This window comes from Dipodomys spectabilis, unplaced genomic scaffold, assembly GCF_019054845.1.
Source record: "Dipodomys spectabilis isolate Male_0828 unplaced genomic scaffold, ASM1905484v1 ptg000219l, whole genome shotgun sequence".
Classification (NCBI taxonomy): domain Eukaryota; kingdom Metazoa; phylum Chordata; class Mammalia; order Rodentia; family Heteromyidae; genus Dipodomys; species Dipodomys spectabilis.
The window spans coordinates 2178026-2205214 of NW_024870896.1; the positions used below are offsets into that span (position 1 = coordinate 2178026).

The window sequence follows — 27189 nt, forward strand, 5'->3', positions numbered from 1 at the left end:
TCTTTGGCAAAAGGAGGTTAACTTGGGTCCCTCAAAATTTAAAAAAGAACGCAATACAACTGGGGGGAAAAAAGAGAGGAAGAAATTCCAGTTACCCAAAAAGCCTTCATCAAAATTGACAAGAACTGAGGATGAGAAATGTCAGCTAAATGAGCAAACTAACTTACACAATTTATACTCGGATTAAATAAAACCGTGTTTTGCTTTTATTTTCCATTCCCAGGCTACTGAGAGGAATCGTCTATGGGCAGCCAAACCTCATTTATTGTTTTATTTGAAAGAATTTCTGGAGTAAAATGCCTGTTTTCGGGACTTGAGTTGGGCAGGCCATCATCAGCCAGTGCTGCCAGCCTCTTGCTCCCGGTAAGCATTCCTTTCCTACGAGTGTTTTGTTTACATTCTGTGGCTTTTCATTTTCTCCTAAAATTTTATTTATTTTTACCTAGAAGGAGGAAATAGTGTCCGTGTTACATAACCATACTGTAACTCCGTGGTCTGCACACAGGTTACCTCCCCTTCCAACCCCCCTCCCCCGCCCCTGAACTTAAATAATTCAAAAATAAACAAACACAAAGATTCCCCAAAGCACGACAGTCCCCGGGGGTTGGGGCTGTGTCTGGGCGTGCGGAATCCACACTGAGAGGAAGGGGGTGAGTGGGGATGAACCGGGGTCCGTATGCCAGACACCTCCCAGGGTCAGGGGCTGCCGCGGGTCCTAAGGCCGGTGCACGGTGGGGAACCCGGGAGGGGCTCGGACCCCTCGAACGTGGCTTAAAGCACAACAAAGCAAGCAAACCCCCAACACCTGGAGGCAGCTCCGAGCTCCTCGCCAGGCGGTGGCTGGGAGATCCGCCAGCCGCGCGACGGTCCGGGACACAAAAGTGAGGTTCGGCGCCCGGGAGGGACCCGACTCCCCCGCGCCCTCCTTCCTTCCTTCCCCACCGCCTAACGCTCGGCCGCGGTCCGCGGTCCGCCACGTTCGCTGATTTCTTCTTGAGCAAGATCTCGGGGCCGGCGGACACTGGAGCCTCCGACTGCCCGGCGCCGGGGGCCGGCAAAGTCCCCCCGGAGGCGGCGAGGGGACCCCGACCCTGCCGGAGGAATGAGGCGCTCGGCCCGCGGGCCCGGAAGACGAGCCCCCGACCCCGCTCCCCAAGCCCCGTGAGTCCCCCCAGGCTGCCCGTCCCCCACGGACCCCGTGACCCCCATTCCGCGGACGCCGTGACCTTCCCTCCAGGGCCCCGCGACCCCCCCCGGCCCTCCGTCCCCCCGCCACCCCCTCAGGCTTCCCATTCCCTGTGGACCCCACGGACCCCCCCCCACCTCCCAACCTTCGCGACATCTCCGGCCCCCGAGATCCCCTCTCGGGCTCCCATCCTTCGCGACCTCCACCCCCAGATTCCCCATCCCGGCCCCGCGTCGCCCGGCCCCCCCACCCCGCACCCCCCACCCCCCAGCGGGGACCCCGACCCGACCCCGCGGCCGCGCCCCTCCCCGCGCACACGCACCTGCGGCCCCGCCCCCGGCCAGACGCCGAGGCGGCGGCGGGCTGGCGAGGTGCGGTCACCTTCCCTTCCCCCGCCATTCCGCCCACCCCCCTCGCTCGACCGCGGAGCAGCCGCCGCGCTCCGCGGCCGCCCCGAAATCTAAAGGGTCCGTCTCCGGCGCCGCAACCAAATGGCCGAGCCTCCCCGTCCGGCAGCGCAGCCCGCCCATTGGGCCCTTCCCCCCGCCGCCGCTGCGGCTATTGGCTGGCTCCGGAGACCCTCCTCGGCGATTGGCTGACGCTGCTGCCACTCGCGCTCGAAGCCGCAGCTCCCGCCTCCCCGGCGATCAGGTTCGTGTGCGCCGCGGTGCTGGGGGCTCGAGGACCGAGCGGAGCTGGTTGAGCCTTCAAAGTCCTAAAACGCGCGGCCGCGGGTTCGGGGTTTATTGATTGAATTCCGCTGGCGCGGGAGCCTCTGCAGAGAGAGAGAGAAATAGAGCCAGCGAGCGAGCGCGGAAGATGGAGATGGACAAGCGGATTCATTTAGAGCTGCGGAACAGGACGCCCTCGGATGTGAGCATTTGCCAAAAATACCCCTGGCGGCCCATTCTCCGTACTTTGTGTGCGTGTGCGTCGCGGGCGGCACTTTTTATTTTGGAGGGGGCGCCCGGGAGGTGTGGGCTCGGGGGTCGGGCTGCAAATGAATTGCCAAGTCAGTGGGGGGATCGCCGCGCCGCCGAGCGTGTTCGGCCGCCGCCGCCGCTGCCCTTGGTGTGCGGCTACCTGTGCGTGCGCTCCCGCGTGTGCGGGCGCGGGTGCGGGGCGGGGGGCGGGCGGGCGCCCCCCGGGGCCCGCGGCGCACGCGTCCGGGCCCGGAGAGAATGGGGCGACCTCCCTCTCCTCCCCGGAGCTCGCGGCTCCCACGGCCCCGCGGGGCGGGGGGGGGGGGAGGATTAACGGGGGAGACAGGGGGGCTGCCTCCCTGGTTTCACAACAAAAGGGGGGGGCTGCGTTCTAGAAACGCGCCCCCCGCCCCCTCCCCCGCCCGCCCGCCCGCGCACACAATAAGTTTTGGGCTCCGCGAGTCCAGCTTAGTTTCCGATCAATGCGGGCCGCGGCCCCGGGGGGCGCGTGGGGAGGGGGCGCCGCGGAGCCCGGCCCGGGTCTGAAGTGCGTCTTCGTTTCTGTGCGGAGAGGAGGCGAGGGACGGGGGAGCCATATTTGTAACTTTGTAGTGTTCGTGAACGCGCCCTTTCTCTCCTCCTCCCTCCCCGCCACCCTCCTCTGCTCCTCGTCCTCCCTCACTTTCCACCCCACTGGGGGGCCACTCGCTGCTGTCTGCCCTTCCCCGGGAATGGGAGGATACGGGGGGGGGGTCTTGAACGTGCGAAGGCCCTAGTGGTCCCCCGCGCCTCCCTCACGTCCGGCGACCACGACTATAAGTTGCCCCAAGGCTGCGTCCGTCCGGCGCCCGGGCCCGGAGCTCTCCCTGGACGCCGGCCTTGGACCCCGGGGCGCGCGCCCTTCCCGCGGAGTCGCCCCGCGGTCCCCCGGCGCCCGGCGAATACGCGGGCTCGGGGAAACTTTGTCCGGACGCAGACTGCCCGGAGCCGGGGCGCGGCGGGGCCGGCCGGGGCCTCGTCCACGCGGGCGCGGAGGACGCGCAGCCCCGGGGTGAGAGTTCGCCCCGTCGCCGTTGTGCATTGGGCAGCGGCGGGGGGCTCGGCTGGAGGAACCCGAGGCGGGGGAGCCCCAGGCGGGGAGCGGCGACCCGGACGCCCTTGTTTATCTCCGTCGCCCCTCGCTTCCTGACACGGGTGTTTTCCCGCGAGTTGGCGCCGGGCCCGGGGCGCCGCGGGGGGTGGGGGTTTGGGCAGCCCCGGGGCGGTGACCTGTCCGCCCCGGTAGCCCGTTAGACCGAGGCCCCGCACAGGCCGGCCTCGCGTCCCGGTTCCCCGGCTCCTCCCCGAACCCCAACGAGACTTGGGAGAGGGGGGTCTGCCTGCCGCGCCCCGCCCCACCCGCAGCAGCCACCGGGGCGGGAGAGGCTAGAGCCCGCCGACCTCCGCCGGGGCCTCCCCGCTGGCCCGGCAGCCGGGCTGGGGCTCTGGGTGTGGTGGGGCCGCGCGGTCCGCCCGCTGACTTTCTGGGGGACCCCGCGCGGCGGGGACACCCGCCGGGTGTGGGAGGTCGCTGGTGCCGGTAGAAACGTCTCCGAGCCGGCCTCTTAAACTTCCCGGGCGCGGTGAGGGGCGGGGGGGGGGGGGGTGGCGCACCGCACCGGGAGCGGCTTCTGCCGCCGAGCCCGCGTTCCCCGCGACAGCCCGGCCCGCGGCGGGGCGCGGCGGGCGGGGGAGGGGAGGCGGCTCGCGGAGGGACAAAAGGGGCGGGGGAGGAGGGACCGGAGGGCGCCCCGCCCGCCCGCCGCGCCCCGCGGGGGCCCCCGCGCACCCACCTTGGGCACCTCCGGACTCGGGTCCGGGCCGGCGGGTCCCCGCCGACGCCGCGCTCGGAGGAGCAGCCATGTTTCTCGGGCTCGGCGGCCGCCCGCCCCTCCCCCACAGCGCGGGCCCGGGGCTGCGGGGGCCCCGGAGGGCGCGCGGGATCGTGCGGGGCCGGGCCCGGCGCCGGCTGTTTTCACGTATTCTTCGGTTTCGGCGGCGAGGCCTGGGGGTGAGGGGGGGCCCGAGCCTCCGGGCGCCGCTGGGGGGGCGGGGGCCGCGCGCGCCGCTGGCACGACTGCTGGGCGCCGGGCTGCCATTTTGTCACCGCGGCCGCCGGCGCTGTGGGTGGGGGGAGCCGAGTCTGCGCCACGGCCCCGACGGCCTGTGGTTTGGGGGCGGCCAGGGGCCCACGCCGATGCCCCGGCCGCGGTGAGGGTCTCCACCAAGCTCCCCCGCGCCCTGCTCCTGGTTCCTCCACCGGTACCCGGCTCGGGACGCAGCCCGGAGGCCGATCCCGGCGGAAGTGGCGGGGCGAGGGGGAAATGGAGCGTGAGGCCTCCCCGGGTTCCTCCTGGCCAGCGGGCGGGGCTGGAGCGGGACCTGAGGGCCTGGCCCAGCCGAGGACCTCGGTGTCTGCCCGGGAGGGCCGAGCGGCCGTGTCGCGCCGGGGGAAACGCCCTCCGGGGCCGGGCGCTCCCCGAAGGTAGGTGGGGCCCGGTGGGTGTCGTGGCACCCGCGGGCTTGGGGAGCCGCCGCGAGCGCAGCCGAGGGCCCCCTGCGCCTGTCCACTTCAGATCGGCGGGTTGCTCTTGGCTCTTCAGGCCCATCTCTTCTCCAGGACTAAGGACTGGGGTGCGGTGCAGGTCTGTGCCCTGGTGAAAGCCAGCTCGGACTGTGACCTTTACGCTACGTATCCATGGTTTCTTTTCTTTCTTTTTTTTGTCCGTCCTGGGGCCTGAGCTGTGGGCCTGGGCACTGTCCCTCAGCTCTTCAGCTCAAGGCTAGAGCTCTACCACTTGAGCCACAGCTCCACTTCTGGCTTTTTCTGCTTATGTGGTGCTGAGGAATCGAACCCAGGACCTCATGCATGCAAGGCAAGCGCTCTACCACTGAGCCACCTTCACCAGGTGGACCTGGTGCCTGGTTGAGGTCAAGTGGCCTGAGGATGTCAAGCGCAGGCCAACTGGCCAGGGCTCTTTCAGGACTTGTCCTAAGTTTGTTGCCTCTGCTGTGTAGTTTTGGTTCTGAGAGATGGGGGGGGGGGGGCCTCAAGAACCACAGAGGCCTGGGTGTTACCCACTGGTAGTAGGGTACTGCCTGCCTTTGCCACCTGGAATAGGTTAAGTTAACTTAACCTGGCAGGGGCTTTTTTTTCTTTTTTCTTAAAAAAAAAAGAACTTTCCTGTAAACTGGAGACAGTAATCCTGTTTAATCAGTTAGGGACAAAACTGGTTTGATCCAGACCCGGTGGGTGCTCCGTATATGACTGTTCTCAGGATGATACCGGGCCGGGAGGCCAACTGGGCCCCTTCCTGGCTGAGTGGGTTGCATCACTTAACATTTTCGCCACACAACAGCACTTGTGACATCACAGGAAATTGAGACAGGGAAGGGTTGAGGGCATGACCAGGAAGTGGCAGAACTCCTGTGCAAACTCAGTCTTAGCTCTTGGCCTTCCTAATGCACCTGCTTCAGTAATCATGGCTGAGCTCCCCACCTCACCCCCACCCCGTTGGGGTAATGTCCCCTCTTGAAGAGAATGAATTCCCTGTTATCCACAGCGATCAAGGAAAGCCTGGATGGCCTCCTGATGTGAGTGGAACACTGGCACTGTGGAGTTGGTGTTTGGGGGGAAGCCGTACTCTGAGCTCAGTAGGCAGAAATGAATCTGGCCCTTTGGGTGTATTGTGGGGTGTCACGTTTTTAGGTAACTGGACAAACAGGAACTACTCTTGGGCCAGGATTTGTGAAGTTTTGACGTAATGCATTTTCTGTTTGTTTGTTTCCTCTGCAGCCAGAACACTGGCAGAACTGGCATGTCTCTTATATCTGGGACATAGTATACTAATAACACCTCCTGGGTCATCTCACATAATCCCCAACACCTCCTCCAGGGGAGGCCAAGCAGTGAGTGCCACCGGTTCCTGCTGGGGGTGAATCATCCAGGGCCTGGCAAGGTTGAGCCTCTGGTGTACAGTGGAGCTGGGCTCTCCTGATGAGAACCAGAGATGTAGATAGTATAGACTGACTACCAGGGTTGTGTCGTCCATTAGAGCCCTGAGACCTGGGGACCAGATTCCTGGGGTCCACTGGTGGCCATAAGGATAACACAAGGTCAGTCACCAAAGCACCGCTGAACTGCCTAACTTTAAATCTCAATTAAGGAAACTGTTACCTTACCTCTTCCCCCCTCAAAACTGGTCACGTTGGCAGATACATTATAAAAAATGTATTCATTATGTTTTGGAGTTCATCAATAAAAGGACTGTGGAAATTGGTTTTCACTTGTGTTTTTAAATGACCCATGTGAAGTTTCGGTTTTGTATGTTGGTAAAGTTTTCTGTCTGGCCCTTTACAAGTGAAAGTTTACTGAGCCTTGTTGAGTTAAGGAAGGGCCCTGGTTACTTCTCATAAGTGTGAAGCCACTCATACTCTGGTGTGCTGCAGATCTTTCCAGAGTGTTTTCTCTGTGCTCTTCCTCTAATTTGAGCCTAGTAGAGGTTGGCCTCAGCTCAAGAACATTTGTAGAAAAGGAAGTCCTTTTTGGGGGTGGATCTTTAAGCTGGGAAGTTCAAGCTTTAAAAAAAAAAGTTTTAAAATTATCTTGCAAGTAGTTGTAAAAGGGGTTTCATTTCAACATGTCAGTTTCCAAGTACAGTTCCTCTTGATCAATGTCACCCTTTTTGTCATTCTCCTCCACCTCCCAGCCCACCATCCCCTCAAGTTACAAAAGTTCAAAGTTGAGACTTGAAGGCAGGGCACAGGAGGCCCAGTTGCAGATGTTAGGTTCAGGGCGCTGGAGGCTTTGGCTTTGCCTGCAGATTCTCCACTGGCAACCAAGTGGCTTTGGGGGGGGGTTTTGAGCCTTCGTTTTCCCTCCAGTCTCTTGTCTCTGATCTACGGAAGAAAAGGAAATGGGAAGAAGAATGGCCAGGCTGAGGGAAGGATAAGTTCAAGGGGGCAGTCTAGTCTTCATAACTCTATAAGATGACACACCACATACCCAGGCCTTTCTCTTGGCTGGTGTCATTTGAACAGACTCTTCAGGTGGCTTCGTCTGGATTTGCAGTGCTTTGGGAAGAAACCTAGTGGGGATTTCCGGGCTCCAGGTCTCAGACTTAACTGCCACAGAAGTAAAAAGTGGGGGTGTGTGAGGACTGTGTGGTCAGTTTGGGAAGCAGCTGGGGGCATTGGAATGAATTTGGACTCCCCTTTGGCCTGATTTCAGTCCCTGTTTAAGAGGAGGCTCGTTGTCCTGGTGTCCAGAAGAGGCCCTCCAGAAGCATTTGCCACAGCCCCCTCCTCATCTCTGCCTGTCCCTCCCAGCTCTAGCTAATCTTGTAGTCTGGGTAGATCTAGATCCTATCCAGCGCCCATAAACAGGTAGAGAAATGAAGGCCTGACTCTGAATCTAATTGTATGTTGAAATAGGATTATGTAATAGCAAATGCCCAACACCCAGCAGTGATGTTTTGTTAAAGAACTGGAGTCTCGCAGGGATGGAGGTAGGTGAAGGAATCTGTTTTGTTACTCCAAGCTCATTTGGCAAGATGGATAGAAGCCAGGTGAGCCAGGCACCCACGGCTGGAAGCTGCCTTCCCACCCCGGCATGGAACTAGTCTCTTTATACAGAACCAGCTCCCCGGATTGTGCTTGTGAGTGTGAAGTCCTCAGTAAAGTGGGCTCAATTGTGTGCTCCAACCCTGCCCCCCTCCCCCCAATCAAGTTTGTTTTAACTCTGAGCTACTCCCAACCTGTCTTCATCCTTTTACCAAAACTTGCTCCAGGCAGCAGATCTAAAAACAACTCACTGGACTATTACTCTGACAGGATCAAAGTCCTTGTTTGGGTTTCCCAGAGGTATTTAAGTTTTGAAATTCCGGTTTGGTGAGCAGATTTTCAGAGCACTATTAAAGGCACTATTCTTAGTCACTGCTATTAACTCAAGTTGGGCGAGTTGTTTGGCCTCTGTCTTCTTATCTGCAAAGAGGATGCTGATTAGGTCTGTCCTTCAGACTTTCTGATCTTAAAATGAACAAGTACATTCCGCTGTCAGCCAAGGTGCAGGTTCCTCTGCAGTTCAAAAAAAGAAAAAAAAAAGAAATGGACCACATAATCCTTTACAAGGTATGAAGGGGGTATAGGACTCTTCGATTCATTAAAATGATGTGCTGGCTTGGACCCATGCATTAACTCCAATCCTCACTAATGATGGAAAGATATTATAAGATAGGAATTAAGGTTCTTGGTCACTCAGGTGCTTGGCAGTGTGGTTTGGGGTGGGTGATGGCTGCCCCTGTTTTAAACCAGCCCAGTGCTGGCCCTGGTGTCCAGCTGCTCTGCTTATCCTCAGTTCCTTCCATCCCATACATACTCATGCCCGGCAGCATTGGTACATTCCCACGCCAGACGAATGCCTTGGAAATGTCCTGGGTGTGCCAGTGGCTTCTCTGCCACCATGCCAGCCTCCCTCTCTCTCCCCCCACTTTGTGCTCACCCTCCTTTCCCTGTCCCTCAGTGGCTGCACCCACACCTTCCAGCACCAGTCAGGAGGTTGTAGAGAAAAAAGACCTGCTTGGGGGTGCATCTTTCTCCAGCTTCAGCCAGGGCACCCAGGCAGGTCCTTCCAGCTCAGCTCACTGCTGCGTACCGCCCCTTTCATCTGTGCATTCCCCCCCTCCCCTCCCATCTGTAAGACCAGGCCATCACAGGACCTAGCAACAACACACAGTGTGCTGCACATTGAACATACAATAAGTGAGCACGCGGCCGTGGTTGCTGTCGTGGTCTGTTCTGAGAGAATATGGAAGAAGGAAAAGATTGCGTTGTCAACAGACATTACATTTTTTTAAGTAGCATTTGTTTCCATGGAAAATGAAGCTGGAAACTTGGGAGCAGTTCAGTATAGCCCTGTGCTGTTGGAGACCTGGGAACAGCTGTGGCAGCTGGCTAGACATCCCCAGTAGGCCAGCTCTGCCCTCCAGGTAGTGGTTTCTACAGAGGGCAATGCCATGGCTGGTCCTTCTCCAGCTGTGACTGCCCCCAGCCTGGGAAGCTGTCATAGAGCCTGGTTTTTTCTGAGAAATCCTACCAAACCACACTCTTTCTAGCTCAGCGGTCCTTTGGGTCTCTGCTCCCCCCCCCCCCCCCCAAACCCCGCCCTTTGTCCCTTTTTCCCTGTGACTGCTGGCTACTCTTGTGAGGGGTTCCTCTCCCATCTCGAAACTGGTGGGGTGATACATGCATGGGATCCCAGCACTCAGGAGGCCGATGCAGGAGATAAAAGAGTTTGAGGTCAACCTGGGTTACATAGTGGGACCCTGTCTCAAAACAAAATAGCAAACTTCTTGGATTGCGCTGTGTCCCACAGCAGTGCCTGGCCAGTCTCCCGTTTACATCCATACCTCTTGACTGTAGTCTCCACTCCTTCCTTCTCTGTCTGCTTGGCTTCCTAAGTGGCTCTGAGAAGGCCAAAGCTTCGTTTCTTACCAGGATCAGCCCACAGCTCAGCATCCTTGAATGAACCGTAAGGTGGATTCTCCTAGATCTCTTATACCTATGCCTGGGCTGCTCAGCTTCTGCTGGTCTTTGCCTTCTGGGTACCCGTGGACTCAGTTGAGCTTAAGATCCGGGTTCCCTCCCTAAGAAGCATGTTGTAGGAGCTAAGTGCTGTGTGCTGTCTGGGAGGGGATGTTTGCCTCCTGGCTCGGCTACCCTTGGATGTCCCCAGGGCACTCTGTACTCAAGTCCAGAGGGAATGCAGGACCACTTCCTCCTGGTTTATAGTGCTTACCTCCAGCCTTCCATCCCAGGCCCCTGGAAACCAAGCCTCCGCTTCAGCCAGGCGCGATTGTGCCACCAGGGGTGAATGTGATCATTGCTCCCAGGATAAAGTCCTCAGTCCTGAGATAGATCTGCGAGGTCCTGTGTGCTCCGGCTGCTTCCTCTCATATCCTCTCCCTCTGCCCTGCACTCTGGCCTCCCTGGCTGTCTTCCATTCACTCCAGTCTACTTCCAGCCACTGCCATCTCCTTTGTATCTAATAGTCTGATTTTTGCTCCTCTTATTGGTAAACAGCTTGAGCCCAAGCGTAAATATGTCTACTTCTTATTTGTTGTTTGGGACACACGAGCTAGCTTTGAACTGCAGTGTTCTTGCCTCAGCCTCTAATGTTGGGATGACAGACATGTGCCCCACCTCTCCTTTGTTTGAGACTAGACTTTGCTGTCAGTCTGGCCTCAAACTCCTGGTCTCAAGCCATCCTCCTGCCTCATCCTCCTGAGTACCAGGGACTTCTGTGTGTGTGTGTGTGTGTGTGTGTGTGTGTGTGTGTGTGTGTGTGTACATGTGTACATGTGTACACCACCGTGCACAACTATCTGTCCACCTTTAAAGTGGTGGCCTATGACATACACCACATACGAATATGTGCATTATAAAATGTAAATAGAAAAGTTAAAAAATGTCCAAGATGTAGTAATCCACACCCAGTAAATTGCCTTAGGCCTTTTAGCCAGGAGACCACCACTACTGTGAATACTTGTTTTGCTTTTAATTTGGTTGTGAGGATCCGTGCTATAAAGGAGATTCCCCATACCATCCCAAACTCCATTTCCAGGTGAGGTCTTCAGCTCTGTCACAGGGTACATCCAGTCCAGGCCTTCTTTGGTAAACCTGCCTGTCTGGTTTACCAGACAGATGTGTACAGACCCACAAAGTGCTGGCAGTTAGTTAAGCGAGGATGCTCAAGTATTTATGGGCCAAACTGAGCTGTAGCTCTGAGCCCTCCTGGGTGGTTGGCCAAGGGGGCTGGGGAAGGGAAGGAGTGATACCGGTGGGTGCGGCGTGGGTCCTGCGGTGGAGTTGGGGCCACGGGGTAGGGAACTGTGGGGTTGGGGAAGCAGACTTCAACCCCAGCTATGGGAGCCACCACAGAGCATTGTAGAACTTCCCAGGCTCCTCCCAGGCCCAGAGTTGGTTGGTTTTGGAGTAGTCTCAGTGGTCCCAGAGATCGTGGTTTTAGGATCCTCAGGGAGAACTCTGGAGCATGGTTGGAAAAGCCACGTGGAGGCAGGTGGGGCGTCGCAGCTAGCAGGAAGCAGTTTTCTGAGGAAAGTGGAGCGAGGACCACAGGAAACAGCAAGGAAGAGCTCAAGAGTTAACCCACTGGGGTACAGACAGGATCCGCACCTCAGCCCGTATACACATATACACGCACGCACATACACTTCTGCATACCCATGCTCTGCTCAACATGCTTGCTGTTTTCTATGTATCCCCATGTGTCCCGAGGCCCCTGCAGGAAGAGAGACTTAAGGCTGCCTGGCCATCTTCAGTCTTCAGGGGACTGAGGCCGTGGGATCTTTTGGAAGAAGGTGAGGGCCCAGGACCAAGCCATCAGTGGGTGGGTCCTAGGGCAGCTGGTGACAGCCGTGCCTCTTGGTCAGGAGGTTTGTGCCAGGCAGGTTTGGAGACTTCCTCTGAAGACTGCACACTAACTAACCTGCTTGGAAGGAGGCCCAGCCCCTGTGGGCCATGCTGGAAGCCTGGGAGATGTGAAGGTGTGCGAGGAGCTGGCCTCTGCTCTTGGGGAAACCTGCCAAGGACAGGAACCCCTCCCCCTCACTGTGGGGTTTGTTTGAGGCTTGGAGGGATCTCAGACAAGCTGGGCACCCCCCACCCCCTCCTTGGAGTGGAGCTCTGCTGGCTCTCAGTTCATTTTCGGCCTCTCAGCTCGGGGCTGGCTACTGAGCTGTGGCTCCTTGTCTCCCATCCGTTCTCTTGCTCACAGTTCCTGAGAGGCTGCAGAGCCCTGTGGCACTCTAGTTAGGGGTACAGGAAGCTTGATCACGACAGGCGGTTTCTAGGCGTTGTGTGTGGCTATCTTGGAAGGGGCTGGTCATCCTTGCACAGTGCTGCTGGAACTGGCATCGGCCCCAGGAGCTCCTTCTGCTTCTGCGTATCTCCTCTGACTATGAGGATTGGATGTACCGCACTGTGTCCTGGGAAGGGTAGGCAGTTCAGGGCTGGTACCCACCAGCGGACTCTGGAGGCCTGATGGAGTCTCTGCAGAGGCTGGCCTTGCCGCCACGTGCGGTTCTGCTCTTGCAGACTGGCCTGCGTGTGTCTGGGTGCGTGCTGTGCTGTGTGTCTGTCCATCTGGGTGGGCCTGCACTGTGCCTCCCCTGGAGGAGAGCTCGCAGCCTCCTAAGACAGCAGGGGCTAGATGAGCATGCTGGCTATCCTCTTAAAAGCTGCAGGGTTCTTGGTTCATTCAAGGTACTCAAGACCTGTCGTCAGCTCCGGTAGCCAGTGTGGTCATTCAGAGTGGCCACAAGACAAGTTTGCATGTAGAACTGACAGTGTGCTTCTGAGCTTGGCCAGGGGCCAGAGAGTCCAGCAAAATGTGGATGCTGGTCTGGGAGGTGCCTGCCGAAGCAGGAAGCTATTTGTGCCCAGCAAATGCCTTGTTAGCCAGGCATGCCATAGCCCGGAGGCCTTGTTGACGGGCAGCACTTGGCCAGCTATGTCTGCGTTAAACAGGTTTATGAGGTCAGTTTCTGCAGATAGAAAACACTCCAGAGGAGCTGCCTGGCTTGCCCAGAGTCCCCAAGGTAGAGGCTTGGCTCACCTAAAGCCCCCTAGGTAGAGGCCTGGCTCTTGTAGAGGCCCACGGGAGCTCAGATGAGTCCTGGTGAGGCCTTTAGTAGGAGAGATGAGATGACATGAAGAGATAAGGCATGACCACCAGCCAGTATAAGCACAACCATAGATGTGGACCTCTGCCGTGAATTGTATCTGTTAACAATGTACAGACTTATGTATTTATTTATTTACTTGTCAGTCATGGGGCTTGAACTCTGGGCCTGGGTGCTGTCCCTGCGCTCTTCAGCTCAAGGCAAGTGCTCTACCTCGAGCCATAGTGCCACTTCCGGTTTTCTAGTGGTTAATTGGAGATAAGAGTCTCACAGACTTTCCTGCTTGGGCTGGCTTTGAACCATGATCCTCAGATCTCAGCCTCTTGAGTAGCTAGGATGACAGGCATGAGCCACCCGTGCCCGGCTCACTGTTTATTTTAGTAGGGGAGAAGTAGAGGTTACAGAGTACAGATCATGGCCATTAATCCACTGTAAGGACAGGGGACGTGATTAGAAGCTTTTGGCTGATGTACCGTTTATTCCTTACCTCCCCCAGTAAGGACAGCAGTGCCATGGGCCTCCCCGGTGAAGTCAGAGCCCAGTGTGATGGGCACTGTCTGATCTGATCTGATGTCTGCTGGTTGAGCTTCTAAATGGAATGTGCTAGATTTCCATCATTTTATTAAGAGAAAAAGATAAATTTAAAAATTGTTTCAATTTAATTCTTCTGTACCTGTATGCTAAACACCATCTTTGTATTTAAATTGTACAGAAAGCCAGGTGTGGTAGTGTACACACACACACACACACACACACACACACCATTTGGACAAGGATCATGAAGTCAGATCAGAGCCACTTGTAGTACATATTGAGACATTATCTCAAAAATAATGCTGGGCAGCCGGGCACTGGTAGCTCACACTTGTAATCCTAGCTACTCAGGAGGCTGAGATCTGAGGATCACGGTTCTAAGCCAGCCTGGGCAGGAAAGTCTGTGAAACTCTTTATCTCCAATAAGCCACCAGAAAACCAGAAGTGGCGCTGTAGCTCAAGCGATTGAGCGCCAGCTCTGAACTGAAGAGCGCAGGGACAGTGCCCAGGCCCAGAGTTCAAGCCCCATGACCAAGAAACGTAAAAAAAAAAAAAAATAGCCAGGTGTGATGGCCCACATCTGTAATCCCAGCCACTCAGGAGAGTAGAGATCAGGAGGACTGAAGTTCAAAGCCAGCGCCAGCCAAATAAACAAAAGTTCTATATCAACAAACAAACCTGACACAAAAGGGCAGGCCATGCCTGTAATCCCAGCTAAGAAGATCACAGTCCCAGGTCAGCTGGGACAAAACACTCAAGACTCTTATCTGGAAAAATATACTAAAGCAAAAAGAACTGGGGCATTGGCTTAGTGGTAGAGCACTTGGCCTAGGAGAGCACAGACTCCAGTACTGCTAAATTATCTACAGAAGGCCACCGAAGAAACTCGGTTATTCCCACTAACAGATGAGGCCCAGCAAGGTTATGCCAGTGGCCCAAGGAAGCCCAGGCAATTTCAAAGCTGTGCAAGCAACCTGCCATGCAACTTCAACCTCAGCTCTGTCCTCTGCTTCCTCTCAGATACTTTGGGGTCCCTGGGAAACAACTAGCCTTTCTTTCCCAAATCACATCTTGCTACATTGTTTCCTAGGACAATGAGACAGATTGCACCCATTTTTCTAGTTTTAGAACATCTTAGAAAATGTTTCTTTGTGGAATAGAGCCCATAAACCAAAGGAATATGAAATGTGATGAGGTTAATACTGGAAGAACTACCTAGTAAGTAACTCCCATGTGGGCTGGGAAGGTGGCTCAGTGGTAGAGTGCTTGCCTCGTATGCATGAGGTTCTGGGTTCAATTCCTCAGCACCACCTAAACAGAAAAAGCCGGAAGTAGTGCAGTGCTGTGACTCAAGTAGTAGATTACTAGCCTTGAGCTCAGGGACAGCGCCCAGGCCCAGAGTTCAAGCCCCACAACAGGCAAAAAAAAAAAACAACAAAAACCAAAACAAACTTTTCCATGTGCCTGCCAGGGTCCTTCGGTGCTGGGGTCCACGTTTGGTTTTTGCTTGTTTTGAGATTGGGTCTTGCTGTGTATTTCCAGCTGTCCTTGAACTTGTTCCAGAACCTCCTGTGGCACCCTGCCTATGGCTGCGATGACAGGTACGGCCTTACCAAATGTCCAAGTTTCTCCTGGGGTTTCCCCCGAACCTCTGACATACTTATTCCCTGGGCTTTTTTTTTTTTTTTTCTGCAAGCGAGAAACAACGTGAGCCTAGAGACCTGGAATGGGCTTTCCATTAGACTCTAGCAAAATGAGGAGCCTTGTGTCCCCCTCTCCCCCAGAAGAGGACAGCAGCGTACCGCCTCCGTGCCCAGTCTCCTCCCCCTTTGTTCCCTTCTGGGACAGCCTGCTCACAGCACCCATGTTGAGTTTTGGGGGGGACCCATTAGAGCACCCTGGGCTGGAGTGTGGCCACCCATTTTGAGACATGCTCTGAGAGGTCACGTGGCTTTTGGGGGGCAGCTGGCACACACACGCACACATACACCCTTGCGTGTGGCTGCCCTCCCATTGTGCCCCAAGACCAGACTCGGGCAGCGGGCAGGGAACCTTTCTCACCTAGCACCCTAGTGTTCAGTGGGTCCTGCCAGGCATGTGTGGGATGGAGGGAAGAGAGGGCTGACCCATGGGGCCTGTGAAGGTGTTGGGTTTTTAGGATTGCAGGACGGCCACCCGTAGCCAGTGGACCTGTTTTCAGCACTTAACGTCTGGTGGGTGAGGGAGAGCGAGGGTGCAGGTGGAACGCACTAGCCTGTCTGTACTGCAGGATTATTTGTCCTGGTAGATTGAAGCTCCCACCCCCAGTTAGACACCAACAGGGACTAGGTTAAGGGAAACACTGCCACAAGTAAGAAATGTGTGTGTATGGGGGGGGGGGGGGGGGGGGAATCAGCACTCCGGGACAGGAAGATGGCAAGCGAAAAACAGTGGACAGGTTAGAGGTGAAGGAGGGTGGGTGTGCTCATTTTGGGTAAAAAGGAAGACAAGACTATAAGTTCACTCCTGATAAGGGGGAGCAGAAGCCGGACCGACAAGATGGATGAGAGGGAGAGCTGACCGTCCACTTTGTGGCTTTGAAACCAGGCTGATGACAGTGCAGCCCCTGTGCGGGAGCTGCGGGGAAGACCTGAGTTGGGGAGACCTCAGAGTCCTAAGTTCAAGTGCCAGAGTTGTCCCCCTCCAAAAAAAAAAAAACGATCAACTCATAGCTTTTTTTTTTTTTTTTTTTTTTGCTGGTCCTGGGGCTTGCACACAGGGCCTGGTGCTGTCCCTGAGCCTCTCTGTGTTCAAAGTTAGCCCTCTACCACTTGAGCCACAGCGCCACTTCTGGCCTTTTCTGAGTAGTTTATTGGAGATAAGAGTCTCATGGACTTCCCTGCCTGGGCTGGCTTTGAACCGTGAGCCTCAGATCTCAGCCTCCTGAGTAGCTAGGATTACAGGTGTGAGTCACTGGCACCCGGCTTTCAAATCATAGTATTTTAAGGGCTGAGAAGAGCCAGAGCTCATCTTCCTACAAGGCTTCACCGTACGGCATTATTAATTCATTAAATAATCACCACATTATTGAGGCACGAAGCCCTTGGCAGATGCCAGCAGCCTTAGATTTGCCAGCCAGCTCCATTTGAGGCACGGCCACCAGAGACCTTCAGTTGTCTGCTGGACAGAAAGCCCACCATGTCATTCCTGTACACTGCCAGTGGAGGCCCTGGAGCAGCGTCGCATAAACCAACTTCAGCTCAGTGGCAGGCTGCCCTTTCCAAAGCTGGGGAGAGCCAGCTGTGCCATCTCTGCTCCTGCTCACACATCTCTGCTTCCTACAATTGTTCCACGGCTCCCCGCCCTGCTCGCCTTCTTCCAGTGTGTGTCCTTCCCACTTGGCTTTGGGATTTAAGGATCAGCCCTTGCCCGTGCAGTACTTTGGGGCCCTGACCCGGGAACCGTAGCCTGTCCACTTGTTGCCATCCACACGGCCTGGGAAGGCCTGAGATGGCGCCTCCTTCTGAGCGCTGCCGAAGACTCAGCTTGCCCGAGAGTCCTTCCCTGTCTCCAGTTATTGAGCCCTCTTCCAGAGGTTTTGGTTTTCAGTATTTTGGGATTTGAGCAGGTGTAGAGCGATGAACGGTTAACCTGTATTCTATTTTAAAAGCTAATTAAGTATAGGCAAAGTTGAATTATCGCCAGCTCGGCCAGTGAGGCTGGACCCTGGACGTGAGGCCTAACCTACAGAGCCCGTCCTTTGTTCCCTTCACATCTCCCTTCGTTGACTTCTGCCCCTTTCTCTGTGTGTGCCCCACCGCACATTGCTTCCTGGCTCCCCCTCAGTCCTTCGCTGCTGTTCACCCCTCTCTCCATAGGCAGAAACCTGCAGCTCTTGCCAGAAATGCCTTCTTCGTCAGTAGCTTTCCCATGAACACTTACTTTTCTGACGAATGCAGGAGAAAGAACTGAGATCAATTAGTTCCTACACTTAATCCAGGACTGGCTTATGGGGGGGGGGGGGTCTTCTGTCCAGATCTGCATTTTTCACTGGCAGCTGAATACCCACCTCCACCCCCAGGTGGGAGATGGTGCTCCTCTGTCTCCAAGTCCGAGGCTGAGGTTGGGAAGGGGGAGACCCAGGGCTCTGTGGAGGGTCATCCGCTCTTCTTCCCTGCCCTCCAGGTACTGCTGCGAGGCTGCCTCTGCCCCTTTATTGCCTCCTGTGACCTGGCCCAAGGCTTGATTCCACAGTAGGCTGATACTGACATCCAGTGGGCCCATCGTTGTTTCCACCTTAAATTGCCAGGGTTTGGGTTAGACACTTCCCAGGTAGCTTGGTAGAGCCTTCTAGTTGATTCCTGCCCTTTCCTGGAGGCTAGGGGAAGGGGATGGTGGAGTTTGAACTCACCTCATACTTGGTAGGTAGGCAGGCACTCTACCACTGGAGTCTCAAAGGCTTTTTTTTTTTTAGCTGACCGGAAGTAGGGTATGGAGGCCAGGGCAGAATTCTGGCCTGAGCTGGGCTGAAAGGAGTCAGGTTGGGGCTGGAGAGGCACAGGGTTGAGTTGCCAGCTCGTGGGTCTCACACTGGGCCATGTCCTGGGCTCTTGATGCAGGATCTTACCCAGCACCAGTGCTTGCTTACCTACCTGCCCCTGCCCCTTCCTCAGGCCGCAGAGGCCTGCAGGTGCCCACATGGCCAAGTTGGCAAGCATTTGCTGAGATCTCAGGCCTGAGGCTGGAGCAGGGTGGGGGTGGGAAGACAAGAGGAAGAGGCTGGTCATGAAGCTTTAGAGGGTCTGGGGAGATCGGAGCAAGTCCCTGGGAGAGGTGAGAGGTAGAATTCTGTATATTGTGACATAGTGGTGAGGGAGGTGAACAGGGCCGAGGAGGGGGCTGTCTGCCTGGGGAAGAGAGGGAGGGGTTTCTTCAGGGAATGCTGCCGTGGGGTTTGCGCTTCATCTTTGGTGGCCATTAAAGGCTTTGGGACCAGGCAGGACTTGTGGAATGGGATGGGATGTGGTTACCACCTCGCTCTGTGTGCCACTAGCCATGTTGTCAGGGTCAGTGTGGGGTTCTTTCAGAAGGTCACGCAGACAGCCGTGGGTTTTATTGTGCACCTCATGAGCTGGAGAGCTTGGAGGCAACTTGGTATCCAGGAGGCAGGAGACATCCATGGGACACTGACTCCCGGCCCCCAGCCTGTGGTCCTGGGATGTTCACAGGGATCAGCTGATCCATTCCAGATCACTTCCATGCCCCAGATTGCCCTTCCGACACCCCTCAGTGAGAGCTCCTAGGTCCATGAAATTGCCCACTGTCTTCAGGGGTAGTGGCTGAGCTTAGACGTGGAGTGGACCTCGGGGTCAGGGGACTGGCAGGGTCCCAGAAAGAGGCAGAGCGAGGTCAGTGCTGTGTGGGGAAGAAGCAGGCTGCCAAGCTGGTGGAAAGCCCCTTCCTTCTCCCTCTCTGCGCCCATGAGTTGGTGCTCATGGACTCTGGTTCCAGATTTGCCTTTAGGAGTGTTACAGCACCATAGGAAATTGGCCCTACTAGATTTTAACATGAAGTCTCCCCTGCTAATTCCCAGCCCCTCAAACCCCGCCCCAGCAAAACCAGACCCAAGACCTCTCCAGACCCCACAACAGCCCACTGACCCCACTTTGCCATTCTTCAAATACTTCCCTATAGGTGGGGGCTAGGGAATGGGCCGGGTAATCAGGGAAGGCTGCCTGCTGGAGGGGGAACTAACCGGTGGGTAGAGGTAGGAATGAGGCTGAAGGGGAGTACAGGGAGAGAAGGGGGCTCTGCTACCCATCCAGCAAGCCCAAATCCCCCCCCCCATCCCCATGGGGTACTGCTGGCCCCCTAGCTGGAGGAATGGATCCCCCATGGAACCAGCTCCTCTGCCAGGCAGGACCACATCCTCCCCGTACCCTGGAGAGGAGGTGGAGTGACTGTCATGTTTCCCCAGCCAGCCTATGAGCCCACAAGGCCGACAGCTTAATCAACCACTGTGCCCTCCCTTTGCCCGCCCTCCCGGCTCTGAAAATAATCAGGATGGCGTCACCGCTTCAATGCCACGCGCTCCTCCAGCCTGTGTGCCTATTGTAGCTGCACATAAAAAATCAGATACACCCATGCCTGCTTCCCTTGGACAGCCTGTTGGATTTTTGTTGTTGTTGTTGTTTTAAATCAGGTGGTCCCTTGCCCCTAGCTACAATCGTGAATCCTGAGCAGCTTAGAGCCCCAAGCAAGGCTGAGAAATGGCCCTGTTAGCAGAGACCTGGAAGCCCCATGGCCAGGCTATGAATTCCACTGGAGACTGCATTTCTGGCCCAGGATGGCCACGTGTGGTGTGGCAAAAAGACAAGGAAGGAAAAAAAAAAACCAGCCTGGTGGGGGAGGGGTTCCTGGCTCTCTGCCCAACTCTGGAAGGTTGCTCCTTCCTTTGGAAAGAAGAAAAAAAAAAGTTGAACTAGATCAGCATTTTGCAATCCATGGCTCACATTTAAAAAAGAAAAAAGTAATAAGAAAGGAGTGGTAAGGGGTGAGTTTTGTTTTGTTTGTGTGTGATCACACCAAATGTGTGCTACAGACATAATTATGTGCTCATTAGAATGAACTTGTGTTTCTTCCTGTGAGTTGTGTGGCCTCAGTAGTCTTAGGGCCATGGGGCTTTCAAAAATGTCCTAACTTCTAGAGCCTGAGCTCTTCCTCCATGAAACGTGGCTGGGTTCGCTACATGGACAGATAATCAAAACTGTAGATTACATGGTTAAAAAAAAAAAAAAAAGCATATCTCAAACATATTATCTAAATACCCTGTCTAAAAACCTGGGTGTCACAAATAATTTGGCCTTCCAGCTAGAAATGGGATCTGCAACAAGGGATGGCCCATTTTAAAAGCTGACCTATTTAAAACCCATGAGCACCAAAAAACACGGGGTCAGTTGGATTCAAATCTTCTCTTCTGTGCAAAGACTGGAACCTGAAAACCAAATTGGGCAGGGGCCCACAAGGTTGAGGGCAAAGCTAGGAATATTTATTGGATTCTTGCACAGTGAAGAAAAGAAAAATCAAGGTAGGGAGAGAGATTGGTGTTGAAAACCAGCTAAACAAACTGTAGTGTAAGATCCAGACACCTCCGTGGAGACATCACAGGCAGCGTTGAGAGTGGGGTCTGGCTGTGGATAAAGCGACCTCATTGAGCTCCAGGATGACATTTCAACCCAGGGGACAGGCATTAGTGGCTTTGGGGAAACTTGGAAGCCCCGGGACATGATCCAGGCTAGCAAACAGACAGTGTGATCGTAGACAGTGTGATCGCAGAGCCTGGGCGGCCTCTGCAGGGAGGGGATAATAAAGAGGACCATACCCAGTCAGAACTTCCTTCTCCCTGGTTCCTTTCTGGACAGGGTAGTTTTAGGCCCAGGCTGTCCCTTTCAGTCAGGGCCTGCTGTGAACCACACACAAGTGCTGCTCTAAGCCTCAGATTCTCCAACAGCGACCCACATCCTCATTTCGCGCTGGTCCTGGAGGTTCTTGGCCACACCAGTTGTGAGTGGCACCTTCTTCCCTCTCTATCTGGATCCCTTCTGTCATTCCACACTGCCTGTCTTATCAGGCGGGGGCCATCTCCCAGCCTGGGTCCTGCTGCCTGGCACCCTGGGGCAGATCAGGATCCTGACCTCAGGGCTCAGTGGCCTAAGCTCTCCTCAGGAGGAGGCCTGTGTGGAGAGGGCAGGAGGCTCTTTTGCAGAGCCTTGGGTCACATCAGGAGTGTCCGCCTGACCCGACACCTGTGTCAGCCTTGAGTTCACAGCCAGTGTTGCTGCCCTTGACCAGAGGTGGGCTTCATGCAGCTTTTCCCCACCTTGAATACCTGGAGCATGGACAGTGTGCCTGGGCTAGCCTGGGCTAGCATTCCTGATACCCGGCATGGTGCCTGGCACAGTAAACAGGATGTTTGCTCAGCATTTGCTCTCGAGCCCCCCCTCCTGCTAGGCTGATTATAGGGGACAGTGCCTGACCTCCAGGAGTGTCACATAGCTTAGGATGAGATTAAAGGATTCACTCAGCAGCTGCCCTCTCTGCCTGGGATGCCCAGAGCCGGGGGTAGGAAGGCTGGGGCTGGGTGGATTTGCAGAGGGAAGGCGGGAGGGCAGGCTCCGTAGATCATACTTAGAATCTTGACTGCTTAGAAACGTGTGTTCAAAAGCCCGGTGTCCTTTCTGGGTTACCATTTGTACATCGTGGCTTAACAATTGTCAGCACCTCCATTCTCCAGAGCCAGAAGCCTGGGGTCCTAGGGACAGACATGGGGCCAGTTAACTCCCTGGTCCCTGGCCTCCAAGACTAGGCTTTTTCCCAGTAGGCCAGACTCCTCCTAATGTCTTGTCCCTGAGGCCACAGAGACCTCATTTCCAAGGCGGAATAAGACTGGAATGTAACTCGAGGTGACAGGGACCAGGCCGCAGTGTGGGAAATGTAGAGGAGAGGTTAGATCTGAGAAATCTGCAAAGACAAGGCTTCTTCATAGTTTTGGAAGAAACCAGTAACTTGTGCCTTAGAGTGATGTATGGAGAAGCCCGGCTTAGGGGACATCTTTCAAGAAATGGGGAGCCGGGCTAGTCTGGCTTGTGGGGAGCTCCCTCCGGTGCCTTCTGCCCAGCTCTGGGCAGGACGAGCAATGTAACCATGTTACAGTAACCGCCGCTGGATATTTCGCAGCAGCCGGTGGAATTGGGGGAGAGCCTGAACCCAAAGTACAAATTTTCAGTTTAATTTTAACCTTGCATTTCGCTCACACCCGGGCTTGGCAGGGGAAATGGGCCTTAATTTTTGTTGTTGTTGTTTGTTTCCTTTTTTAAGCAGAGTTCACCCCGTCTGGGAACGAGCTGTCCTGCTAGGCTACCGCACAGAGGAAGTGGGGGGGGTGGCTGGAATGGCGCACCCCAGGCCTGACTGGAGGGGGGGGAGCGGGGTGACTCGCACTGGGGGTGTAGGCGGGGCTGGTGCGGTTGTTTTCTCCTGTTCATTTTATTTTAGACACCCCTCCCACCCCCCCATTGTGACACCACTTGGTTCGAGCTTTCTGGTGGTGTCAGGATTTGTGTGCCCTGGACCCCTGTTACCCTAAACCCTTTGCCTATCCCTTCAGAAATGCAGGCTTCCCACAAGTGGAGTTGTCTCTGCTGTTTGGGGACGAGCTAAATGGAGGTTCCAGATATCCCCCTCCATACCTCTGTTGTCTTGAAAGTGTGGCCAGGGCGGGGACATGGGAGACTATGGCCCCCACGCTGGAATGTCAGAGAAGCATCCTAGGCCCCTCCAAGGTCTGGCCAGAAGGGGCTGTGATCAGTCCCTGATTAGTCCAGGCACCTGCGGTTCGGGTGGGGGCTAGCCTGGGGAGCACTGTCAACTGAGAGAGTGGCGCTGGATGGTGAAGGGGCACAGGCTCTCCCGGACACACAGTCTTCAGGCTCACACGCAGCTAAGGAATAGAAACCCAAACCAGGGGGTGGGGGGGGTGGGGAAGACAGGCGCCTTGAAATGTGGCCAGTACAGTCAGGGACATCTGGAGCCACCGCTGTGGCCTTGTCTGCCAATGGCGTTGGTGTGGTGATGGGATGGAGGAGGCCCTGGCCTGCCACCCCACTGTGGGGCAGCTCTGCTGGCTGGCAAGGATGGCTCACATCCTGTGCCTGTGAGCCCCTTGGTAGCCACAAGCACATGGGGAGGAAGAAGAAGGCGGGATCAGCTGTGGAAGAGGCTGCTGGCCTCTGGAGGGTGGGCTGCCTGGGGCATTGAGCATGGGGGGGTGGTATGCCAGACCCAGAGGTCCCCAACAATGCTGTGGCTGTGTGCAGCTCCCAGCCTCAGCCAGAGCCCACAGGAGCCGCTGGGCTGTCCTCTTCCCAGCTGTGGCTGCTCCGTGGCCTGGTGTCAGAGTTCTGCAGGTGTGTTCCCTAGCACTTCCCACCCCCAATAGAAAGACTGGGGCGAGCGGCTTATCCAGCACAGGGATCTGGCAGAAGTGGCGTTTGGGAGGTATTTCCTCATTTTCCTGGGAGCCTCCTAAGGCCTGTCCCCACATCTCCTCATGCCTGTCTTTTCCCAGGTGAAAGAGCTTGTCCTGGACAACTGCCGGGCGACCGAAGGCAAAATCGATGGCCTCACAGACGAGTTCAAAGAACTGGAATTCTTGAGTACGATCAACATAGGCCTCGCCTCCGTTGCAAACTTACCAAAGTTAAACAAACTTAAGAAGGTAAGGGAGGGGGCCGTGAAATGTTACCTGGGTGCTGGGATCCCAGAGAGCAGGGCGGGGGGTGGGGGGGAGAGGAGGCAGCTACTCTGTTGGGAGGATGATTACAGACAGTTCCAGGGTACTCCCTTGCTGGCCACCTGGGAGAGCAAGCAACTCTGTGCAAAAGCCTGTATTGTCAAAGCCTTCCTGCCTTTTCTCTCCCTGCCTTGTCTAGCTTGAACTAAGCGATAACAGAATCACAGGGGGCCTGGATGTATTGGCAGAAAAGTGTCCGAACCTGACGCATCTAAATTTAAGTGGCAACAAAATTAAAGACCTCAGCACGATAGAGCCGCTGGTGAGTCAGCGGGCGCGGCGGAGGGGGCGGGTGAGGAATTAGTCCCCCATGTGTCTTCACATCTTTGGCTGTCCTGTGTTGTCTCTGCATCGTCCATAGAGAAACTGAGGCCCGGAGAAGTTAAGAACTTGACCAGGGCCCCACACTGTAGAATGGGCCTTCTGTGTCCAGGCGGGAGACCCAGCCTTGCATTTTGGCTTCAGTTTCTCCTAGTTTCTACTCAGCTTTGGAAATCAGATTTCTTCCGGCTGATGGTGTGGGGTATCACCCTGTGATGAGGGGGCACAGTCTCAAGACTAAGTCGACCCTGGAAGTGGGGTAGGGGTGCCTACAGGAAACCCAGGCGGCAGCGCCACATAGCCCAGCCTTCGCCTACATACGTGGGCAGCATGCCCAGCTGCCTGGCTGCAGTTAGGCATACCCAGACTTCACTGACCTCCCTGCTAGAAAGAGGGCTGGGGTCACAGAGATGCAAATTACTGCTTTCCTTTGATTTCAAGGAAACCAGCTTTTAGGAGGTGACGCTAGTCTGACTAAATAGCAGCTCTGTGGAACAGGGAAACCTGCTGTTCATTTGTCAGCTGTCTGGTGAGGATCCCACCTCCGAGCCTCAGGAAAGACTTCGAGACGGTTTCCCTGCCCTGGACATCAGGGGAGAGGCCCTGTGGGTTTGGGTATCCGCACAGCACTCCTGGCTCTCCATGAACACACAGGGTCCTGCTGATAGTCCCAAGCTGCTCTGACTTACCTGTCTGCGTCATGACTCAGTGACCCCCTCCCTGCACGAAAACAAAGCTAGAAGTCTAGATGTTATATGCTCACTACAAAAGGAAAAAAAAAAAATCCTAAAAAGTTCTATGGGAGAGGGGAGTGGGGTACAAGGATGGAGTCGGAATCCTGTGAATCCATGTTATCAGAGGTGAGACACAGACACATTCCTGGCCCAGTTCACACTGTCACAGCACACACACACACACAGGGAACAAGTGTTATTGTTGAATACAGCTTCACAGACTCAAGTTCAGCCCATTGTCCAGATGACACTGAGGCCTCCAGAGCAGTGGCAATGGTGATGGGTCTGGGTGGACCAGGTGGCGGAGTAGAACAAGTCCTCAGCTGTCCATCCTGCCTCGAGCCGCCCCACTATGTCCTGGGCAACTTTTCCTTCCCTCTCATCTTTCCCCCTTGGTTCTTACCTGCCTGTTCTCCCCCGCCCTCCCCTCTTCTTCCCTCCCTCCCCCCCCCCCCCCCGCCATGCAGAAGAAGTTAGAGAACCTCAAGAGCTTAGACCTTTTCAACTGCGAGGTGACCAACCTGAACGACTACCGAGAAAGCGTGTTTGAGCTCCTCCCGCAGCTCACGTACCTGGACGGCTACGACCGGGATGACAAGGAGGCCCCCGACTCCGACGCCGAGGGCTACGTGGAGGGCCTGGACGACGACGAGGAGGATGAGGACGGTGGGTTTCCAGGGCCCTGATGCTGCCGCTCCTCCCGCGCTCAGTCCCCCACGACCTCATTCTCCAACCAGGTGCCCTCTGCTGGAGAGGGTGGGGCCCCCTGGTGGCCACAACCTGCAAGTCAGGGCCTGGGTGGGGAATCCCTCTTGGAGGGGTCCCTGAGCGGGGAAGCGGGGGCTGCAGGTGGGGTCAGCCGGCAAGAAGAGACGTGGTGGAGCACCCCTTTCTCAGCCCTCCCCACCGTCCCTCTTGCCCTCGGCGCTGTGTGGCTTCTCTGACTGGGTGGCCAGGTTAATTTTCATTCAACCTGAGGGTCGCTTTGGGGGTACGAGCCAGCACCCCCCCCCCCGCCCCCCCGGGCCTTGGCGGGCTTGAGGGCCGTGGGCCTCACACTGAGGACGCCCCACCAGCACCAGCTCAGCCATCTGTTCACATTCTGCCCTGATCACACAGAGGAGGAATACGAGGAAGATGCTCAGGTGGTGGAAGATGAGGAGGATGAGGATGAGGAGGAGGAAGGGGAAGAGGAGGACGTGAGTGGAGAGGAGGAGGTGAGTCGGTGGCAGAGCTGTTGTCCCTCGAATCCCCTCACAGATGTCTGTGGTTAGCCCTAGCAGCCCAGGAGCCCTTGTTGGGTAATGGGGGGACCCCTCAGCTGCCCCCCGGGGGGGAAGCAGTGCCGGGTTGGGGATAAGCAAGCCCCCTACAGCAGGGGAGTGAGCCCCTCCTGAGTGTCACTGCACCGACCCTGAGAAACGAGGCTGGCAGAAGTTCTGGAAGAGTTGGATTCGGAGTGGTGAAGTTACCAGGCACCTGTAGCTCACATCTGTAATCCTTGCTGCTCAGGAGGCTGAGAGCCAGGGATTGCTGCTCCAAGCCAGCCTGCTCAGGAAAGTCTGTGAGGCCCTTACCTGACATTCCAACACCCCGCTGCCCCCTCTTGTCTCCTAGGAGGATGAAGAAGGCTACAACGATGGGGAGGTCGACGATGAGGAAGACGAGGAAGATCTCGGTGGTAGGATGGCCCCTTTGCTCTCTTCTGGTGGTGGCCTGGGTGTTCGTTGGCCTCCGCTCTGAGGACGACTGGCTGGCCTTCTTCTGGCTGGCCTGCCTCGGTGGAGATTGAGCCGTGGGTAGGGTTTGGACATCTCACCTAGATGCCTTTTCTTCCTTTACTCTTCCAGAAGAAGAAAAGGGTCAGAAGCGGAAACGAGAGCCTGAGGAAGAGGGCGAGGAAGACGACTAAGTGGAATAACCTATTTTGAAAAATTCCTCTTGTGATTTGACTGTTTTTACCCATGTCCCCTCCCCCCCTCCAGATCCTGCCCCCCGAAACTTATTTTTTTCTGATTGTAACGTTGCCGTGGGAACGAGAGGGGAAAAGCGTGCTGGGGGCTGGGGAGGGCCGGGAGGGGGTGGAATAAAATACTATTTTTACTGCCACTCTTTTATTTTTTTTTTTCCCTCCTTTTTCTTTGTGTCTGGTTTGGTCCCTGTACATGCCGTAGCTGAGTGTATGCCACGTGAGTGTTTGTCCCCACTCTGAAAAGAGGGTGGCTTGGAGGAGGTCTCCGGGGTCTCCTTGGAATATCCCTGGAGCTGGCCAGAAGGCCATGGCTGACACCAGGAGGGGCCAAGCGCCAGCCATTGTCTCTGACGCCTGATTTGGATGATGTGATTTCGGCATTTCTTTTCACCTGCTAGAGACTCCCAATGCCCTGGTTTGTAAATAGCAACCCATAAAGGCAGATCTGGC

General features: G+C 56.0%; 2 protein-coding genes and 1 long non-coding RNA gene across 3 annotated transcripts in view; 2 read left to right on the plus strand and 1 right to left on the minus strand.

Moving 5' to 3' along the window:
* The window catches only part of Anp32a (acidic nuclear phosphoprotein 32 family member A), a 41598-nt gene extending 14901 nt beyond the window's left edge, over positions 1-26697 (plus strand). The window contains exons 2-8 of the mRNA XM_042697399.1: positions 1975-2059; positions 23488-23637; positions 23852-23974; positions 25235-25433; positions 25887-25984; positions 26385-26448; positions 26618-26697. Of these exons, the coding sequence (XP_042553333.1) occupies positions 2006-2059; positions 23488-23637; positions 23852-23974; positions 25235-25433; positions 25887-25984; positions 26385-26448; positions 26618-26679 (750 nt within the window). The 5' untranslated portion in view covers positions 1975-2005 and the 3' untranslated portion in view covers positions 26680-26697. The remainder of the gene's footprint in view (positions 1-1974; positions 2060-23487; positions 23638-23851; positions 23975-25234; positions 25434-25886; positions 25985-26384; positions 26449-26617) is intronic.
* Positions 661-1889, plus strand: LOC122122942 (basic proline-rich protein-like). Its single transcript, XM_042697389.1, has 3 exons — positions 661-881; positions 1003-1161; positions 1238-1889. Exons 1-3 carry the CDS (start codon positions 661-663, stop codon positions 1887-1889), a joined length of 1032 nt encoding a protein of 343 aa, XP_042553323.1.
* On the minus strand, positions 6747-7249 carry LOC122122958. The gene is made up of 2 exons (XR_006150219.1): positions 7154-7249; positions 6747-7047 (listed from the first exon to the last, which is right to left on the minus strand). It is a non-coding gene; the product is annotated as an uncharacterized LOC122122958 (long non-coding RNA).
* Positions 26698-27189: the final 492 nt, after the last annotated feature.

Coding starts and splice junctions, on each gene's coding strand:
- LOC122122942 (XM_042697389.1), top strand. CDS start 661: ATGAACCGGGGTCCGTATGCCAGACACCTCCCAGGGTCAGGGGCTGCC. Junction 882..1,002: donor CGACGGTCCGGGACACAAAA/GTGAGGTTCGGC, acceptor TTCTTGAGCAAG/ATCTCGGGGCCGGCGGACAC. Junction 1,162..1,237: donor GACCCCGCTCCCCAAGCCCC/GTGAGTCCCCCC, acceptor CCTTCCCTCCAG/GGCCCCGCGACCCCCCCCGG.